This window comes from Pelophylax lessonae, assembly GCF_965119305.1.
Source record: "Pelophylax lessonae genome assembly, chromosome: 5".
Classification (NCBI taxonomy): Eukaryota; Metazoa; Chordata; class Amphibia; order Anura; family Ranidae; genus Pelophylax; species Pelophylax lessonae.
This window is the reverse complement of record NC_138772.1, coordinates 127311182-127333190: the sequence shown is the minus strand read 5'-3', so window position 1 is coordinate 127333190 and position 22009 is coordinate 127311182. Positions and strand designations below refer to the sequence as shown.

Here is a 22009-nt window from a genome sequence, read left to right as displayed (position 1 = left end):
GGGCGGGCCGGGCCGAGGAGAAGGAAGAACTAGCAAGCGCAGTCATCGGAAGTCCCGCCTCCTCTGCCGAGACGTGTAACGTCTGTCATAGGCGGGACTTCCGATGACTGCGCTTGCTAGTTCTCCCTTCTCCTCGGCCCGACCCGCCCCCTTCTGCTCTTATGACAGCTCGTCCTTCCTTCTCCTCGGCCCGGCCCGCCCCTTCTGCTCTCGGCAATGCTCTCTGGCCGTTTTTTTTTTTTTTTAATATCGGCGTATAACACGCACTGCTGCTTTTTCCTCCATTTTTAGGAGGAAAAAGTGCGTGTTATACGCCGATAAATACGGTAGTTAGGTAAGAGATATTGTTTTTGCTGGGTGAATGGGAACACAAAACCATGCAGTAGAGGTTTCACAAGTTTGACTGCAAAAGTGGAAACACTTTAAAAAACACTATAGTGCATCCGGAAAGTATTCACAGTGCTTCACTTTTTCCACATCTTGTTATGTTACAGCCTTATTTCAAAATGGATTAAATTCATTACTTTCCTTAAAATTCTACAAACAATACCCCATAATAACAATGTGAAAGAAGTTTGTTTAAAATTTTTGCTAATTTATTTAAAAAAAAAAATCACATGTACATAAGTATTCACAGCCTTTGCTCAATACTTTGTTGAAACACCTTTGGCACCAATTACAGCCTCAAGTCTGAGTATAATGCTACAAGCTTGGCACACCTATTTTTGGGCAGTTTCTCCCATTCTTCTTTGCAAGACCTCTCACAATCGATCAGGTTGGATGAGGAGCGTCGGTGCACAGCCATTTTCACATCTCTCCATAGATGTTCAATGGTGTTCAAGTCTGGGCTCTGGCTGGGCCACTCAAGAACATTTACAGAGTTGTCCTATAGCCACTCATTTGTTATCTTGGCTGTGTGCTTAGAGTCATTGTCTTGTTGAACCTTGGCCCCAATCTGAGCTCCTGAGTGCTCTGGATCAGGTTTTTATCAAGAATGTCTCTGTACATTGCTGCATTCATCTTTCTCTCAATCCTGACTAGACTTCCAGTTCCTTCCGCTGAAAAAACATCCCTACAGCATGCCACCCCCATGCTTTACTATAGGGATGGTATTGGCCAGATGATGAGCGGAACCTGGTTTCCTCCAGACATGACGCTTGCTATTCAGACCAAAGAGTTCAATCTTTGTTTCATCAGACCAGAGAATTTTGTTTCTCATGGTCTGAGAGTCCTTCAGGTGCCTTTTGGCAGACTCCAGGTGGCTGTCATGTGCCTTTTACTGAGGAGTGGCTACAACTGGACATTCTACCCTACAGGCCTGATTGGTGGAGTGCTGCAGAGAGGGTTGCTCTTCTGGGAGGTTCTCCTCTCTATACAGAGACATGCTGGAGCTCTGTCAGAATGACCATCGGGTTTTTGGTCACCAAAGGTCCTTGTCCCCGATTGCTCAGTTTGGCCGGACTGCCCGCTCTAAGAAGAGTCCTGGTAGTTACAAACTTCTTTCATTTATGGATGATGGAGGCCACTGTGCTCACTGGGACCTTCAATGCTGCAAAGATTGTTCTGTACCCTTCCCCAGATCTGTGCCTCGATACAATCGTATCTCGGAGGTCTACAGACAATTCCTTGGACTTCATGGCTTGCTTTGTGCTCTGGCATGCACTGTGAACTGTGGGACCTCATATAGACAGGTGTGTGCCTTTCCAAATCATGTCCAATCAACTGAATTTACCACAAGTGGATTCTAATCAAGATGTAGAAACATCTCAGAAGATCAGTGGAAACAGGATGCACCTAAGCTCAATTTTGAGTGTCATGGCAAAGGCTGTGAATACTTACGTACATATGATTTTTTTTTTATAAATTTGCAAAGATTTCAATCAAACAAAAAAGATTTACGTCGGCAGTCAGCCCCTCACAGGCAAAGTGATGTAGTACTACATCGCTAGCCTGTGAGGCTCTAGGGAGCAAGCGCGCGCCGCTGGAGGCTCGCTCACGGACCCCCCGCGCGTGTGAGCGGCAGGCCCCATGTCCACCCACCGGTCACTCGCGATCGTCGGTTACACTGGAAAAAAGGCAGGCGGCTAATGTAAACAAAGCCGCCTGTCATTCTCCCCTGTGTAACAGCACAGATCATACGGTCCTGCTATGTAGGACCGTAGATCTCTGCTCTTACATCACAAGCCACATCCAATCACAGTTAGAAACACGCCCCTAGGGACACACTTAACCCCTCCTTCGCAAATAAATTTAACCTCTTCCTTGCCAGAGTCATTTTTACAGTAACAGTGCATATGTATAGCACTGATTAATGTAGTAATGTCACTGGTACCCCCAAAAGTGTCAAAAATGTCAGTCAAGGGTCCGATCTGTCTGACGCATTGTCACAGTCCCGCAAAAAAAAAAAAAAAAAAAATCGCAGATCGCCGCCATTACTCGTTAAAAAAAAACAATAAAAATGACAAAAATCTTTCCCTTAGTTAGTAAACGCAATAACTTTTGCGCAAACCAATCAAAACACGCTTTTTGCGATTTTTTTACCAAACATATGTAGCAGAAAACAAATTGGCCTAAAATGTTAAAAAATTTTGATTTTTACATATTTTTTGGGGGGAATTTCATATAAAAAAATGTGAAAAATATTGTTATTTTTGCAAAATTGTCGCTCTTTTTTTGTTTATAGCGCATGATCAAAAAAGAAAAAAAAAAAAAAAATCACACAGGTGATCAAATACCACCAAAAGAAAGCTCTGTTTGTGGGAAAAAAAGGACGTCAATTTCATTTGGGTACAGCGTCGCAAGACCGCGAAATTGTCCGTAAAGTCACGCAGTGCTGAATCGCAAAATAGGCCCTGGTCAGGAAGAGGGTAAAATCTTCCTGGGCTTAAGTGGTTAAGGGGTATTGTTTGTAGAATTTTAAGGGAAAATAATGAATTTAATCAATTTTGGAATAAGGATGTAACATAACAAAATGTGGAAAAAGTGAAGTGCTATGAATATTTTCCGGATGCACTGTATAATGCGACAAGAACCCAACAAAATGCAAATACATGCTCAGAATAAACACTACTATCTGCTGGATATCTTCTACAGGCTCCGGTGTAAAAGTAGACGGAGGCCAACTTTCCGAAGCAGTTCTGTAACCTGAACTGGAAAAATTTACAGGAAAGCAAACTGTATATTAAGGGCAAAAAACTTCCTCTGCACTTCTTTCTAACCAGCCTGGTGGCTGTATAGCGAGTTCCTCTGTTTCCCTGCATTTCCCGTACAGTTCTATGGAAAATGTTGTTCAAACAAAAGCACAAACAGCACTTTCCTCGCTCTTATCAGGGTAATTGGTTTCATTAGGTTGGCACAAGCCCAGGACCCTGGCAGTCCTCCATAGTACAACTCAAGCTTTATGTGACTGTGCAGACTACGGAGGTGACCTGGTGCATGACCATGGTATAATATACACACCCATCATATTGCCCTGCACAGAACATCCGAAACCGAGGTCACACGGACTGGCCATCCATTCATTATCTGCTAAGTGACCGAGGACTGGAACAACATCGAGCACAGAATGTCTCATCTCACTGCTGCAGTTTAATGCAGCTATTCCTGGGCAGGCTTTCATGCTCCAGAAATCTTTTTTTTAATTGTAAGAATACCTAAAATCATTAGGCCTCATTCACATGGGCACTGAGGCCTATACTCCATGAATTGGCTGTTTGCTTATGCAAATGGAGCTGCCAGGTGGTGCGTGCAGGCAGCCTATGGGAGTCTATAGGGACATAGCAGAGGAATGACACTGTTGCATTCGGGGCCACTCACCTGCATGTCTGTCACGCTAGGACAAGCAGCAGTATCCATACATCCGCCAGGTCCCCATAAATTTACTTGGGCTGTCCTTATGCAGAACCAGGCGGCTTAAGGCACATAAAATAAACAGCCAATTCACGTTGTATGGGCCCTACCAAGAATGGATGTGTATAGTACAAATTTGTCAAGGTAGAAAATATTGTATTTATAGAATGAAGTCAAATATTCATTCACCAGCCTTTAGCCATGGTTCACACCCAATCCGACTTTCAAATCGTGCGACTTCACTTGAAATTTCAAAGCCGCAAGTCAGTGCAACTTCATGCACAGATGTCTATACAAGTCACGCCTGAAATCACCAAAAGTAGTGCAGGAACCACTTTTTCAAAATCAGAGCGACACCGCAAAGTCAGCGTCGCACCAATTTGAACAGTTCTATTGCAAACAATAGGGTGCAACTTATTGGATTTTGACCTGTCAACTTGTATGACAAGTGACACCGGTGTGAACGGGTGTCTAAACTCTTATCTACCAAGGTATGTTTATAAACTAAAAGTTATTCAGGCAGTTCTCTTTTACCATACTGCGGAGCGCCATTCCTGAAGGTCTCTGAAATTAATGGAACCAGAAGCGCTCAGCTCTGAGCATTTCCCAGAATCAGAGCCGTCAACATTCTAGCTGAAATAAATATAGAAACTATAATTGTGCAGTACTAGAAGTGCGACATGCCTAACCCAAAATTTTCTTCAATCCCAATTAATCACTTAAGGACCAAGTCTATTTCTGACACATTTACAAGCAATCCACTTCTGGACCGGAAGATTTTTCCCCTTAATGACCAGGTAATTTTTGCGATTCGTTACTTTAACTGACAATTGCACAGTCGTGCAGCGCAGTATCCAAATAAAATTGATGTCCTTTTTTCCCCACAAATAGAGCTTTCTTTTGGTGGTATTTGATCACCTGTGCTCATTTTATTTTTTGCGCTATAAACAAAAATGGCGACAATTCTGAAAAGAAGCACAATATTTTTCACTTTCTGCTATATAACATTCCCAATAAAAATTTAAAAATCAAATTTTTTCATCATTTTAGGCCAATTTGGCTACTAAATATAAAAGCGGATCACGGAGCCAAGATCTCCTTAATTTAGATTTCATACAGCCTCCGCCGCTTTTACATTTAATAGCCGAGATCAGGGAAGTGACAGGGATAGGAGCGGAGATGACTCGTATTGCAACCGAGCTGTTTTAATGTAAAAATCCATACCCTCCGAGCATGCGCACTTGTCAGGCCCTCAGCTGTTCAATGATGTAGGTGCACTAGAAGTGACGAGGGTATGGATTTTTAAACGGGTATGGTTTTTTCACGGAACACCGGGTCCATTTGTTTTTGTTGGGAGGCTGGCTGGTAAGTGAGCTGGAAATTTTTCCTTGTTTTTGCTGTCATGCTAAGGCCTCATGTACACTGCTGCTGATAAATGTACGTTTAGTAGCAGTTGGGCGTTTTTTTTCAGCAGCCCCTGAACTATCCTGTTAACTTATCTGTCCATGTACACTGAGATGTTTAAAGTCATTTAGAGGCAGTTGAGTTTAGTGGCATTTATTTCAAAGCAAATAAAATGCGTTCAGACGGAAGTTTATTGGCATTTGAAACGCCAAATGCTTGTAGCAGCATGTAAACGTGTCTAAACGCGGTAATTCGCGTTTATAAGATTTTCGTTTATAGGTTTGTAGCACCCTCCTGCCTCAGAGTCAATGGGGACATGGCTCATTTTTGGTGGGGGGTGGATGTAGCACCCTCCTAGGTAGGTGCTAGGAAAAGTATATTGTGGCCCTGTCTGCTTATCAGGGGGGCCTGATCATTCAGCTAGGCTGTCATGTGTTTCCAGGTGTGTCTGTTGAGTCTGGGAGTCTCCCCACTGTGTCCAATGAGGGCTCTTATTGGACAGTGTAGAAAACCTAGCCAATAGTACACCAGGGCTTGTATCTACCCAGAGGGCGGAGTCTGCCACAATGCACCCTGGGATGGGGTAGAAGTCTGAGGGGAGCACATGACAGAGCGTCTTTGGCAAGAAGCAGAGTCCCAGGAGGAGGCTGACGGCTGTCACTCCTCCTGTCAGAGGAAGCAAGTGTGTCCTGGGCGGTCGGCCTAGAGGACTGGAGGTTGAGCTGGGCTGCAGAAACAGATCCAGAGTGCTGTGGACCGAGTGGAGCTGCTGGGCAGAAGTTTCCAGGAAAAACAGTATTGTGAGTACTCGAAACTGCCCAAGGGTCTGCCTAGGATAGGGGAACACTCCAGAAGGTCAAAGGGATCCGGGAGCCAGCTAACCAGTAGAGAGGTTTAGAGAAAGGGTGTGCCTGTGTCTAAACCCTGAAGAAAAGTGAGAGAAAGGGGGCGCCAGTGTGGGCCCTGAAGTATTCAGCAGCGCAACAGTGTATACAGATAGCTACCTCGGCAAGGAGTGCTTGAGGGAGCTTAAAGAGGACTTCTTTATGTAGAAAGAGCACTCACAAGTCAGTTCAGCATTAACAAGCATCATGCCAGCGTTAACGCATTAACCGGCATCCTGCCAGCGTCAATCAGCATTTTTCAAGTGTCTCCGCCATGTTGTACATCGTTGAGCCAAAGGAGTATCCCACTCATTCCTTCTCCTATCCAAGTTACTAAATAAATACAAAAACCCAAAGATACTGGACTGGTCATTCATTGTCTCAGTGCTCACACTTGGAGATACATGCACAAAGGTAATTTTGTTGCACCCGGTGACCCAGGGGGACCCATATCCAGCAAAACGGCTGGGAATTGTACTACAGGTGGTTTTATTGGGGATACATTTTTGAACAATTCACAATGTAAATGCTGCTAAACGCGCATAAACGTGGCATGTAAACACAGCACAACGGACATTTTTAACCGTCGGCTACTAGCTGTCAAGTTCCAGCGGTCAGGAGAGGTTTTCAAACGTCCCGTGTACATGAAGCCTAAAGCTTTGGCTTTAATGATTTGTGAATTTTCTGTGGGTTCTGACATGTTTACAGTATCCTTCTTCCGGGTCGGATTTAAAAGTATGAAAGACAGAAGCAGGCAACCTGCATTTACAAAAGAAATGCAGCCTCTATACTTCTCCTATGACAGAATGACTATAATGAGGCAAAAAGGCAAAGTTAAGGCCTCATGCACACTGGACAATCTAAAATCGGCTGTAGAATGCTGTTAAAAATTCAAGTTTTTTAGCGTTTAGCAGCATTTTTGCATTAGCGCTTTTTAGCGTTTGCGTTTTTTAGCAAAACTTTACTCCCACAAAAGCTTATGGCTCAAAAACGGTCATAGATTCAGAATAGCCATTAGTTCTGGGTTTTTTTTTCCAGCCAGAAAACACCCCTGCCAAAAACTGCTGATAACAGCCTATGTGTGCATGGATACATAGGATATCATGCTTGGGAGTTTACTGGCTGCAACAAAAAAAAATGCCTGAAGCCAAAAACAGCAGCTGTAAAAATGTTCAGTGTGCATGAGCCCTCAAAGTGCAGGAAAAATACACAAAGGTATTAGTAACCATCTTTCCATCTATGTCTGTGCTACGCTGATAAAGCTGATTGGGTATCATGAGTTATAACATTGCCTAAAATCAATAAATCCAAGGGCTCCAACGTAACAGGTGAAAGCTGATAGCACAGATATGAGATGGCTCCTTCCAGAAAGCTGTGTCTTGTTTTGCAGGGAATGTGTAAGTAAACAGTAAGATTAAACCAAGGCAGAGTTCAATGGCATGTAAAACAAGCAGTATTTATTGTAATGGAACTCACCCGGGGGATTCCAGCCGAGGTTGGAGGAAGAAACGTGTGCTCACACCTCTCAAGGTACTTTTCAGAGCTTATTTTCCCAAATAAAAGCGTGACGACAAAACCACTATGAGAAGAAATAAGAGATATCAAAAATATTGAAACAAAAAATACTGCAGACAATTCACTGTTGATATAAAAAAAAAAAAGTTCCAAAAATTCCCTGATAATGTTAAATAACGAAGGTCAGACTGCAGGAAGGGCTCGTTCACACCTCTGAAGAACAATCAGTGGTATGTCACTTCTCAGAGGGTGTTTGACAGGAGGCGAGGAGGAGATGTCACCTCCTCACTGCCTGTTTTAGCCCCTATAACCCCGCTCCACAAAAGCGCGCATTGCACTTGGTTGTGGAGGAGGCTGTGGCATGGCTCTATTCGGTTGAACGGGTCATGTCTGGCAAGCAGTACTGCCAGTCAAGTTTTTTTTTTTCAGCATCTGCTGCATTTCCAGCCTAAAGTGTTACTAAATGTTCAGCTTTAAAAAAAAATAAAAAAATAAAAAAGACGGAAAAAAAAAAAAAAAAAGACATTTTATACTTACCTGCTCTGTGCAGTGGTTTTGCACAGAGCAGCCCCAATCCTCGTCTTCTCGGGCCCTCCCTCCTGCTGTGTGCGCCCATAGTGCTTGCTATGGGGGCACTTGTGTGTACTCATTTCTGAGTCCATAAGACACACAGCCAATGGCTCCCACTGCTGTGTCTCAGCCAATGAGGAGAGAGAGCCAAGAGAGCTACTTCTCTCGTGCACATCGCTGGATCAGGATCGGGTAAGTACTGGAGAGGGGGCTGCACACAGGTTTTTACTTTCATGCATAGAATGCATTAAGGTAAAAAAAGAAAAACTTCAGCCTTTACAATCACTTTAAACCTCCGATTTTATCTTTTTTTAAAAACGAACACCTGAAAGAAAAACACATGATGTGCTAGTATGCATCACATACTGGCTCATTATGAAATACTTACCTAAGAACAAAGTCCCCGCAGTGCCGACTACTTACCTGTCCATGGGCGACATGTTCTGTCGCCCTTCTTCAGGGTTTGCGGCATCCGGCCATCTGATTGGTTGGAGCCGCAATGACGTCACAGGCTCTGAAGGAACGGCACGAGCGGCCGTTCCTTCAGAGCGCATGCGCCAGTGATATCACTGGCTGCATGCAAAGTAAATATCTTCTAAACGGCACATGTTTAGGAGATATTTACAGTACCTATAGGTAAGCCTTAATATAGTCTTACCTATAGGTACAAGTTGTAGAGGAGGGTTACTTCCTCTTTAAGGAGGAGTAGTTGAGGTGAAGGAGGTGGTAAAAACACAGCTTAACCAAGTATTTTTACTGCCTCCACATCCAAAGTCTTGGATGTGCAAAATTCTAAATAAAGAACCATACGAGGCACAAGTAAAATCAATCAGCGAACAGGTAATAATTTGTCTAAGGACAGACATTCTCCTCCTAACTTTACATTATCCTATAACACATTTAAACTCGATTCAGCAGGCTTCTCTTAACGATTCTGCATGGAGTTAAAATCCATTGTTATGCAATTTTGTACACTGCCTCACTGACAGTCTCCCAAAGATAAAATCTTTAAGATATACATTCAAGATTCAGGCCACTGCGAATTGTAGCGGCTGCAGCCCTGAGCGGCTAGGTGTGGCTGTTGGCCCCTTTCAATATAAATTAAAGGTCGCAGCTAGCTGCAGGCATTCACAGCTGTCCGCATAGCCAGTTATTACCTGCGATGATCACTGCTGGATGCCCGCAAAGTGGGTCCAGCAGGTAATCGCTAGCAGTGCAGAGAGCTGCGAATAGCTGTGGCCACCTGTGACCTGTCATAGTGAAAGGGACTGGGAGCCGCACCGAGCCACTTACAGCCACAGAAGGAATTTCCTGCCACCACAATTCGCACTGGCCTAAATCACTGCTGTGAATGTCGCCCAACTTAAAGGCCACATGCACACTAATTGTTTAGTCTGTGTGTGTGTTCAATCCTTGCGTTTTAATGCAGCCCCCCAAGCTGTCTAAACACCCGAACAGTGCAGCCATCTGATTGGATGCAGGTGCTGTTCGGCTGGCAATTTTCCACCTGGCTTCTTCAATGGCAGGAGCCGGCTAAAATTCAGTGTGTGTGGACAGGTTATGGGCTCTTTCACACGGGCGGTCCGATCAGATCCGCCTGTCAGTTTTTAGGCGGATCTGATCGGATGCCCCATTCAGCCCTATGGAGCAGCGGATGTCAGCGGTGACATGTCCGCTGACACCCGAATCCGATCCTGTCCGTGAAATCCGGACGGATGCAAACCCTATTTTCCATCCGTCCTGGGGATCGGATGGGATCGGATGAGAGTGGACAGGCAGTCCGCTCTCATCCGATTCCCCATAGACAGCAGCGGGGGCTGAGACACCTCCCTCTCCGCACTGCAAGCGGAGACGGAGGTGTCATCCGCCGGCTCAGCGGGGATCGCGGATCGATCCCCGCTGAGCAGCACGGATCCGCCTACTGAGGCGGACCGTGTGAAAAGAGCCCTAAAGAGTAACCCCACTTTTGTTGAGAAAAAAACATTCCCTCTGTGTGACCTATGTACATTGCAGGGATTTTAACAAACATTGCAGATTCCTACCTTTTGTTACTCTGAAGAAGTAGCAATTTGTTTGTCTGTGTCCCTGTGCAAAGTGAATCTAATGGGAGTGGTTTCATAATTATCAAACAGCTGCTGCACCTGCAGGGCTCTGAGAAAAGTGGCATGGTCTGCATTCCTTTAGGCCCCTTTTACACTCGTGTGACCTGAAAGTCATGCAAACTGAAGCAATGCCTGTGTAATCTTGCGGTCTATGGACCTCATGTTACATCAAAGTCGAACCAAAGTAGTGCATTGACTACTTTGAAATTGCACAGATATCAACGGTACTCATTGGAAATCATGGGGTACGACTTGTCATGCGACTTTGCAATCCCAAGTAACAGGACAAGTCACACAAGTGTGAAAGGGGTCTTAGACAGGATTTCCTATTGGGAGTACCTCACCAAAAATGACATTTTTGTTGCAGGGGATGCCCGAAATCTTAGTGCAGACTTCTTGGAAAATCAGTGAGCCCATCACACAAGCAGGAAATTACAATACAGAACACCTCCAGGTAGCCATACTGCATTGCATTTTACAGAAAATGACAAGAGCTGCAGAATAAAAAGGAAAGGTCATTTTTAATAATATTCAATTACAATATGGCTTTTATTGCAATTGTATACTCTGTATTATTTTTTGTTTTTTTTTATTATTATTATTTTTTCTTCATTAAAGAGTTGGTCCCGGTTCACACTAGGGCGACCTGTGAGGCGACCTGGTCGCCTCACAGGTCGCCTCCCATAGGGAAGCTGCAGACCCGTTCTAATAGGAGCGACACAAGTCGCTCCGACCTAGAAAAAGGGTCCGGAGCTTCTTTGGGGCGACCAGGAGGCGACCGCCATAGACTTCAATGTTATGAAGTCCGTGGCGGCTGCTCCGAGGTCGCGGCGCGCTGCTCGCACCGCGACCTCGGAGGTCGCGGTGCGAAGTAGCGTCGCCCCTATGTGAACGGGGCCTAAGAGTCGGTTCACACTGGGGTGACACGACTCCTTACTACTTCGGGGGCGACTTGTGCATTCCCATGCACCAGACTTCACATAATGGAAGTCTATGCAAGTCGCTCCGAGGTCGCCCCAAAGTAGTACAGGACCCTTTATCTGAAGCGGAGCGACTTGTGTAGCTCCTGTTAGAACAGGTCCTGTAGCGGTCAATGGACCGCGAGGGAGCGCGACTTGTCAGGCTGACAAGTCGCGCTAGTGTGGACCGAGTCTTACCCTTTACGTTTTTTCTTTTTTTTTTCCCATTCCAGCAAACCAGAAGGTGGGTGGAGGGGAGGGGGTTCTTGTTTTGTCCAGAGTTGGGCTTTAAGCAAGAATATACATGCTTCTTGTATTTAGAAACTATTTGTTAAATCAGGATGTCAGCTTCACAATAAAGTTAAGTGTCAAATGTTGGCACTCTTTCTACATTTCTGGGCCACTCATTATTTTTCCTGGTCTCAGCTGTGAGCTAACAATATGGAGTAAATGGCTGGTGAATTCTAGATAACTTCGCATACCTTTACCATAAAACACACACAAGCAACAAGTCTGTATTTTTATCGGTAGGAAAATTGAATGACCTCCATGTCACACAGTATAATAAAGATCCTGATAAGCTAGCATACAGTATACATGATCTTTTGGAAAACAAATCTGGCAAAAATGTGAAGAATCTTCCTGTACTGATTGCACCGCCTTTTCTAAAGAGGTACGCCGTTTACAATCACACACTTTCCGCTTTCCAAGTACTCTACCAAGGCCGTTGATGTTTATACACAGTTCCTTTGATACAATTCAGATTCTTTTCACTGTTCTGGAACAATACAAGCATTTTGTAACATCAGAATGTAACTCGTCACGGCTTGTTCACACTAAACATGCATAAAAACTGATTTATAAAAAAAAAAAAAAAGAAAAAAAGAAGAAGGATTTGACATCCATAGATACGGGTTTATATCAGTTTTTATGCACCTTGTCTTTTTTTTTCCATATGCTTTGCATCACTTCAAAAAAATTAAAAATTACCTTTTATTCTACTTTAAACTTAAAAAGAGTAACTCCACTTTTATTGAGAAAAAAAAGCATTCCCCTTTGGGTGATCTATGTAAATTACAAGGATTTTAACAAACTTTGTTGTAAATTCCTACCTTTTGATATTCTGAAGAAACAGTGGTTTGTCTCCATGTGTACAGTTAATCTGTGTGGGGTATACTCCCTCTCTGCTATAGGTACTCAGTTTTGTTACAAGCAGTGTCAGAAGAATTACAACTTCACAGAAGAGTGGGTGCTGTGTCCGCCAATGAACATCAGGGAAATTGATTTTACGGTAGGTCTAAAATCCCATTCTCTCTTTCGTTCAGCGAGGGACACAGCTCTTGATCTTCTTAACCATTGGGATGTCAAAAAGCAGTGATAAACATGAGGAATGGGAAAGCGAAAAAGAAATTCCCAAGGCTAACTATAGCAAACCAGGTAAACAGGAGCTTAACCAAAACAACTGGAGCTCAACTGAAAAAAAAAACCAATACACCCTCAAAGAGGACCAGGTCCTCTAAACAGGAGCCTGCAAAACCTTGCGGCCAAAGGAAGCATCCGCAGATGCCAACACATCCACTTTATAGAACGTTGTGAAAGTGTGCACCGACGACCAGGTGGCCACCTTGCAAACCTGCATCACTGACGCCTGATGACGGAAGGCGCCAGAGGCACTGAGTGCCTGAGTAGAGTGCGCCTTGACAGGGAAAGGAAGAACCTGACCCTTGATTGAATAGGCCTGAGCCACAGTCTGTCTGATCCATCTGTAAATGGTCGCAGAGGAAGCGGACAAACCTTTCTGAGGCCCATCCATAAACACAAATAGGGAGTCTGAATTCCTAAAAGGCTCCATAGCGGCCAGGTACATCTTAATCGCCTGGACCCCATCCAAGGCATGAAAAGCAATTTTCTTCAAATGTTTTGGCCTGGGACACAGGGAAGGCAACACAATGTCTTCATTTAAATGAAAATCAGAGACAACCTGAGAAAGAGACGATGGACAGAGGCGAAGAACCACCTTTTCACTGTGATTCCGACACCCTGTGAGCAGAGGTGAAAGCCACCAAAATGGTCACCTTCTGGGATAATGTAAGCAGGGGAATCTCCCGAAGATTCTCAAAAGGAAGCTTCTGGAGGACTGAAAGCACTGAATTGAGGTCCCATGGCGGCAACAGAGACCACACTGGAGGGGTCAAGTGCCTAACTCCCTGAAGAAAGTACACTCCATGGAGTATGTGGCCAAGGGCCGTTGAAAGAAGACCGCTAAGGCCGACACCTGACCCTTGATAATACTCAAGGCCAGTTTCATCTCAACCCCCCGTTGAAGGAAGGTAAAGACCTGAGCCACTGAAAAAAGAGCGAGGAAGAGAACCCCAAGAGACTCACACCACGCAATGTACATCTTCCACCTATGATGGTAGATCTCACTATAGGTAGATTTCCTAGCTTTTAACAGTGTCAGAATCACGACAAACCTCTATCCATCAGCACCTGGCGTTCAACAGCCAAGTCATCAAAGCCAGCAACTGTAAAGCAGGATGGAAGATTGGTCCTTGGGACAGCAGATCCTCCCTGAGAGGAAGATTCCAAGGAACGTCGGCGACCAGCCACACCAGATCGGCGTACCAAGACCAGCGAGGCCAATCCAGGGTCACTAAGATGACAGGAATCCCTTTTGCCTCGATCCTGCGTAGAAGTCTTGGCAGAAGCTTGAAAGGAGGGAAGGGGTAAAAATCAGACGATACTGATCCCACAGGGTCAACAGCGCATCTGTGGCGTCTGCCAGAGGATCCCGTGACCAAGCCACAAACCTCTGCACCTGTTGAGCTGGGACGCCAACAGATCCACCTGGGGGATTTCCCACCGGAGACACAAAACTGATGAAACACCTCCGGATGAAGGGTTCGCTCTCTTTGGGCCAGCGCCTGCCGACTGAGGTAATCCGCCTGTCAGTTTTCCACCCTGGGAATGTGTAATGCAGAGAGGGCTGTAACAAACCTTTCTCCCCACCTTGGAATGCCAGCTACTTCCAGAGCCGCCATGACACTTCTTGTGCCCCCCTGGTGATTAACATAAGCCACAGCCGTGGCATTGTCTGATTGAATGGGCACATTGGAAGGTAGAACCTTACTGGAGAGTAAGACCGAAAATCGATCTTGTAGCCGGACCAAATGACCTTGCGGACCCATCTGACTTGTACCAGGGGAGTCCACGGGTCCGGGAACCAGGGAAGACGTCCCCCACCCCAGATACGGGTGAGGGCGCACCTTAATGCTGAAGGGCCTTGTCTGCGGGTCTGAAGAAGACCACTCTTCACTTGTCAGACCAAGTTCGCTTGGATCCTCCAGGGTAGCACCAAACAGGCAATCTTCTTGAAAGGGAAGAGAAGTCAAGACCTTTTTAGAAGTTTGGCCCGCAGACCAGCATTTGAGCCAAAAGACATGCCAAAGGACCACTGCCGAAACAAGAGCCGAGCCAAAAGACATCACAGATAACTGTGTCTCATGCACAGCTACAATCAGTGCATCCATCAGCGCCTTTTTGTAAGTGGTTGCAGAAGTGAAGGAATCCTCTTCACTATCGTAGGTTTCAGACCCAGCAGGGTGACCCACGTCCGCAGCGGCCAAATCAGGTTCAGGATCTGATGAGACAGATGAGGCGGGGGGCGCTTTCTGCCAGCATGTCGCCCAAAAGCCACCCCGCAGCTTCAGAGAGAGAAGGGGGGAGGAGGGGAGAGAGAGGGGGGAGAGGGGGGAGGAAGAGAGAGAGAGAGAGGGGGGGGGAGAGCGGGGGGGAGAGAGAGGGGGGGGGGAGAGAGAGCGGGGGGGAGAGAGAGCGGGGGGGAGAGAGAGCGGGGGGGAGAGAGAGAGGGGGGAGAGAGAGAGGGGGGGAGAGAGAGAGGGGGGGAGAGAGAGAGAGGGAGAGAGAGAGGGAGAGAGAGAGATCAATTCTGTGCAGGCAGCAAAGAAGAAAAAGGAGGAAGGAGTTGCCTGGGAGAGAAAACAGGGCAGGGAATGTTCCAGCCCGGTACAGCCCCATGAATCGGCCGTATCTCTGTTCATATTGAAAGCAGGGATCAGTCAAGATTCAGATGGTCATTATAAATTATCCACAAGACCATAATTTTTAGGAATTTGGCAAAAGTATTTGAAAGGATAGAGGGGAGTTTCTCATGCACCATTGTCCCCATAATTTCATCAAAATTAAGAATTGGTTGGTGCCAAGCCTTGGCCAATGTGTACTGGGCCACCTTTAGTAGGGCTTCCCAGGGGTTACGTTTAAGCTGGGCATTCATAACCGATCTGATCAGCCTGTAGACCCGCTTCCAGAAGTGTATGGCTTTTGCAGATTCCCACTAAATGTGGAACATGATGCCTGGCTTCCTACATCCCTAGAAGGACAAGGAGAAAACAGGGGGAGAAAATTTGGCAACCCGCACAGGGTTCACATACCAGCGAGATAATTTGTAGGTGTTCTCTTGTGCATAAATGTTCTTGGAGTACTTTAACGCGGTTAGCCAAATTTGACTCCATGCAGATTGGTCTAACATCTTGCCCAAATCAGCTTCAACACATAGGAAAGTGTACGAGGGCCCATTATATCCGTAAGCAAAGCATTTAGGTCAGAAACTAATCCTTTTAGAACAGAATCCTTACGGAGATGGTATTTAAAGTATTAGCAGATTTAAACACACTAACAGATTGAAGCCAAACTACGGCTCACATGTTATAATCGGTTACTGCAAACATTTTTTTTTCCTTTTGGGATAAAGAAAAGAAAAAAAAAAAAACCTTCAGTTTTGCCTGCAGTATGGGACATTCAAAAGCAAAGCTGGACAAGGACAAAGATGGGATTTTAGAAGCATATAAACAAGGCTTTATTCTTTGACATTATATAGGCTGCAGACACATCCATGTCCCATAATTTAACAGAAAATAGGATCAGCCACTGTGAAATCTGCTCACACAATACTTTTACTATATACACAATTAGCCTTCTCAAATGCTAGTGATCAAGTCATATTTGAGGCCATTAAACTGCATGTCTATGTACACAGGACTGCTATTCAGCCACCGATTTCAGCAGATAAACTCACTGCAAGTGACGTAGGACTGCTTCTAATGAATAAAGTATGAACTTCTGATATAAAAGAACTGTATGCCAGGGCTTGACAAATTTTGCTTTCAATCTAGGATCCATTTTCTTTTTTTTTTAACAAAGCTTACGGATAGAACATGTTCCAGAAGGTGAAGTTATCCTTTAACCCTTTCACTGACAAAGCCAATTTTGCATTTTTTGCTTAAGTTTAAAAAGAAGAGTTTGAAAAAAAAAAAAAAAAAAAAAGTTTTAAAAAAATAATAATTTTAAGCCTGACGATTACAAAACACCCCCAAAACATTATATATTTTCTGAAAACAGACACCCCAGAGAATAAAATAACGGTAGTTCCAATTTTTTATGTCACACGATATTACTGCAAAGATCTAGGAAACACAAACTTTCAGTAGAAAAACATATTAAAGTTATTTTAGGGGGAACAAAAACGCTATAATTTTTTTTTTTTTTTGTAAAATATAAAAGCCGAGGTTGCACAGGGTAAATAGATACCAAACATGTCAAAACCTTACATTTGCGTGTGCCCGTGAAATGGTGACAAACTTCAGTATCCTATATTTTCCATAGGCAACGCTTTAAAATCTCCCTTTCGGACAACAGTTTTTAGCGATTTGAAGGAACTGGTGCTAGAATTATTGCTCTCATTCAGGCGTGCATGGTGATATGCAACATATTATCGCATTTAACATTTTCAGGTGTAGGCACCCTGAACCGCGTGTTTTCATTTGTACGTGCGTATATTTGGGGGGGGGCTCAATTTTTTTTTGGGGGGGGGGGTTATGTGCATGGATCAAAGTAATTTTTTACAATTAAAAATAACATTTTACTTTTCTTATTTTTTTTTTCATCACATAGGGGACAAAAGTCCCCTATGTGATGATTTTTTTGGTGACAGGTTCTCTTTTATGAGACTTCCAGGGTCTCTCTTGTGCTCCACTGAATGTAATGCAATGCACATCGCACTGTATTACATTCTTTCCCGGCTGAGGAAACATAACGATGACAGGGTCATACATGTCACTTCCAAGTCAGCTCTTCTCGCTCCCCTCGACCCTGCGGCACCAGCTATGCCAGTCCCAGGCCAGCAGATGGACAAGCAGGGGGCGGACGCAGGGTGTGTGGAAGCATTCGGTGGCAGCCCAGGTGCCAGGAAGCAATTTCTTGTCACCATGGCAACCTGGCACCTGGGATTTGTCAAGCCCTGCTGTATGCCCTTATGATATATGCCCCTTAGGCTATTTACAGTGCCTTAAAGTATTCATACCCCTTGAAATTTCCCACATTTTGCCATGTTACAACCAGAAATGTAAATATATTTTATTGGGATTTTATGACATAGACCAACACAAATTGGCACATAATTGTGAAAGAAGAAAAATAATAAATAACGAACATATTTTACAAATAAATATGTGAAGTGTGGTGTGTATTTGTATTCAGACCCCCTGAGTCAATACTTTGTAGAAGCCCCTTTCGCTGCAAATCCAATCTTTTTGGGTATGTCTCTAGCAGCTTTGCACAACTAGAGACTTAAATCTTTGCCCTTTCCTCTTTGCAAAATAGCTCAAGCTCTGTCAGATTGGATGAAGAGCGTTCGTGAACAGCAATTTTCAAGTCTTGCCACAGATTCTCATTTAGATATAGGTCTGGACTTTGACTGGGCCATTCTAACACATGAACATGCTTTGATTGAAACCATTCCATTGTAGCTCTGGCTGTATGTTTAGGGTCATTGTCCTGCTGGAAGGTGAACCTCCGTACCAGTCTCAAGTCTTTTGCAGACTCTAACAGGTTTTCTTCTAAGATTGCCCTGTATTTGTCTCCATCCATATTCCCATCAATTCTGACCAGCTTCCCTGTCCCTACTGAAGAAAAGCATTGCAACAACATGATGCTGCCACCACCATGTTTCACGGTGGGGATGGTGTGGTCAGGGTGATGTGCAGTGTTAGTTTTCCATCACACATAGCATTTTGCTTTAAGGCCAAAAAGTAAAATTTTTGTCTCATTGAACAGAGCACCTTCTTCCACATGTTTGCTGTGTCCCCTACATGGCTTCTCACAAACTGCAAACAGGACATCTTATGGCTTTCATTCAACAATGGCTTTCTTCTTGCCACTACTCCATAAAGGCCATATTTGTAGAGTGCACAATTAATAATTGTCCTGTAGACAGATTCTCCCACCTGAGCTGTGGATCTCTGTGGCTCCTCCAGAAATACCATGGGCCTCTTGGCTGCTTCTCTGATTTATTCTCTCCTTGCCCAGCCAGTCAGTTTATGGGGACGGCCATGTCTTGGTAGGTTTGCAGTTGTGCCATACTCTTTCCATTTTCAGATAATGGATTGAACAGTGCTCCGTAAATGTTCAAAGCTTGGAATAATTTTGTATAACCTAACCCTGCTTTAAACTTCTTCACAACTTTATCCCTGACCTGTCTGGTGTGTTCCTTGGCCTTCATGATGCGGTTTGGTCACTAACGTTCTCCAACAAACCTCTGAGGGCTTCACAGAACAGCTGTATTTATACTGAGTTTACATTACACACAGGTGGACTCTATTTACTAATTAGGTGACTTCTGAAGGCAATTGGTTCCACTAGATTTTAGTTAGGGGTATCAGAGTAAAAGGGGCTGAATACAAACGCACGCCACACTTTTCACATATTTATAAAACAATTTGAAAACCATTTATCATTTTTCATTCCACTTCACAATTATATGCCACTTTGTGTTGGTCTATTACATAAAATCCCAATAAAATACACTTACATTTTCGGTTGTAACATGACAAAAATGTGGAACATTTCAAGGGGTATGAATACTTTTTCAAGGCACTGTAGTTTAAAGCTCATAAACAATTATGTGTATATTTATTGATGAGAGCTGGCTGGTAAAGGTTACACAGGTTACACATTAGTTATGTTACTGTCGTCGCATAGTCATGCATTGTTTGAAGTTTATATATTATCACTTATAGTATAAATCATGGTGAATAGGATTCAGATTGCATGGGAGCAATGGATGGCTGCTCAAAAGGTCTCTCTCATAACCATTACACTCCCGGTTTACCACTTATTCCCATGGGCACTTAAAATTCCCTTATACACTGAACAAAATTATAAAATGCAACACTTTTGTTTTTGCCCGTATTTTTCATGAGCTGAACTCAAAGATCTAAGACTTTTCCTCAAAGGCCTATTTCTCTCAAATATTGTTCACAAATCTGTCTAAATCTGTGTTAGTGAGCACTTCTCCGAGAGAGAGACTTTGCCGAGATAATCCATTCACCTCACAGGTGTGGCATATCAAGATGTTGATTAGACAGCATGATTATTGCACAGGTGTGCCTTAGGCTTGCCACAACAAAAGGTCACTCTAAAATGTGCATTGGGGGGGGGGGGGGGGGTCCGAGACCAGTCAGTATCTGCTGTGACCACCATTTGCCTCACGAAGTGCAACAGAGCTCCTTCACATAGAGTTGATTAGGTTGTTGATTGTGGCCTGTGGAATGTTGGTCCACTCCTCTTCAATGGCTGTGCAAAGTTGCTGGATATTGGCCGGACCTGGAACATGCTGTCGTATACGCCGATCAGAACATCCCAAACATGCTCAATGGGTGACATGTCCGGTGAGTATGATGGTCATGCAAGAACTGGGATGTTTTCCGCTTCCAGGAATCGTTTACAGATCCTTGCATTATCATGCTGCAACATGAGGTGATGGTCGTGGATGAATGGCACAACAATGCAAAAAAATAAATAAATAAATAGGAAAGAAAACGTATATGGAAGTCGAGCCGCGAATGAAATCACTGTTCAAACCACACATGTGAGGTATTGCCGCGATCGCCAGAGCATGAGCAATAATTAAAAAAAAAAAAAGAGCTACACTCTAACTCTAAACTGGTAACCGATAAAAAATTTTAAAGTGGCGCCTATTGAGATTTCTATTGACCGTAGTTTGTCGCCATTGCACGGGTGTGCACAATTTTAAACCGTAACATGTTGGGTATCTATTTACTCGGCGTGACATCATCTTTCACAATATACAAAAAAAATGGGCCAACTTTACTGTTTAGTTTTTTTTAAATGCAGTGAAATGTGATTTTTCGTAATTTTTCCAAAAAAATGGCATTTTAAAGACCACTGCGCAAATACCGCGTGACAAAAAATATTGCAATGACCGCCATTTTATTCTCCAGAGTCTTTGCTAAAAAATATATATAATGTTTGGGGGTTCCAAATAATTTTCTAGCAAAAAATACTGGTTATAACTTGTAAACAAAAAGTGTCGAAAATAGGCCTGGGGCTTAAGTGGTTAATGGCTTTTCCCTATGGCAAGATGCATTATCATCCTGAAAAATGGGGTCATTATCACCAAACATCCTTTCAATTGATGGAAGAAGAAAAGGGTCTAAAATCTCAAAATAAAACTTGTGTACTTTTTTTGAAGATTTAATGACTGTCATCTCCCCCGTACCTTTACCTGACATGCGACCCCATATCATCAATGAGTGTGGAAATTTGTATGTTTGTTCAGGCAATGGTCTTCATATATTTCATTGGAACAGCACCAATGAAACTTTCCTGCATCATCACCCTGCCCAACGCAGATTCATGATTCATCACTGAATATCACCTTTCATCCACAGTCCATGATTGCTTTTCTTTAGCCCACTGTAAACTTTGACTCCAGTTTCTGACCATTTGTTCCTCATTTGCTTTGTCGTACATTTTCCCTTTTAAAGGCATATTGCTTTAAGTTTTCGATCTTGACGCTTTGAGGTCTTCCTTGGTCTACCAGCACGCTTCCCTTTAACAACCTTCCCATTTTATTTGTACTTGGTCCAGATTTTAGACACAGCTGACTGGGAACACCCAACATCTTTTGCAACATTCCGTGATGATTTACCTTCTTGAAAAAGTTTTATAATCCTCTCCTTTGTTTCGACTGCCATCTCTCGTGTTGGTGCCATGGTTCATGTCAATCAGGCTGGTGCAACAGCTCACCAAGGTGTACAAGCACTCTTTTTTAACTGCAGACTAATTAGCAGATATAATATGATGCAGATGTTTGTTTGTTTTAGAACTGCAAAGTACATGATGATTCCACAATTTTTTTCTCAGAATTGAGTGATTCCATATTTTTCCCTCTTTTGGCGATCTCTGCCCAGCTCATAGAGTGCAAACTGTGAGAACCACACAGTCAAGACTCAGCTTAGACCTGCGTAAGAAAGGATCTGATGGGTTTAACTCCCTGGTGATCTACCTGTGGCCCTTTGGCAATTAACGTGCAGCCCTCAAGGCCCCTGAAGACAGTGGGCCTGTAAACCAAAACGGTTTAGCGCAGCCTTTCTTAAACAGGTTTCCATGGAACCCTTGGGTTCCTCCAGAGGTTTCTAGAGCTGTGATGAATTGATCTCCTGTCTGATGGTGCCTGACACCACTTAGCAGAACCACTGGAACAACAGCAGTGCAGCTTCTTCTTTTCTCAAGTTAGAAACCAATTTTTCCCACTGGCCACCAATGCAAGAAAGCCTCTCTCACACTGACCACCAAAGTGGTGTGGCTAACGTACTACAGTGCCTTGGATAAGTATTCATACCCCTTG

At 43.9% G+C, this 22009-nt stretch overlaps 1 protein-coding gene across 2 annotated transcripts in view; it reads right to left on the bottom strand.

Moving 5' to 3' along the window:
- SNX13 (sorting nexin 13) overlaps positions 1–22009 on the bottom strand; it is a 256460-nt gene that overhangs the window by 130254 nt on the left and 104197 nt on the right. For both annotated transcript variants that reach the window (XM_082257983.1, XM_082257984.1), the window contains exon 3: positions 7614–7716. In XM_082257983.1, the coding sequence (XP_082114109.1) occupies positions 7614–7716 (103 nt within the window). The remainder of the gene's footprint in view (positions 1–7613; positions 7717–22009) is intronic.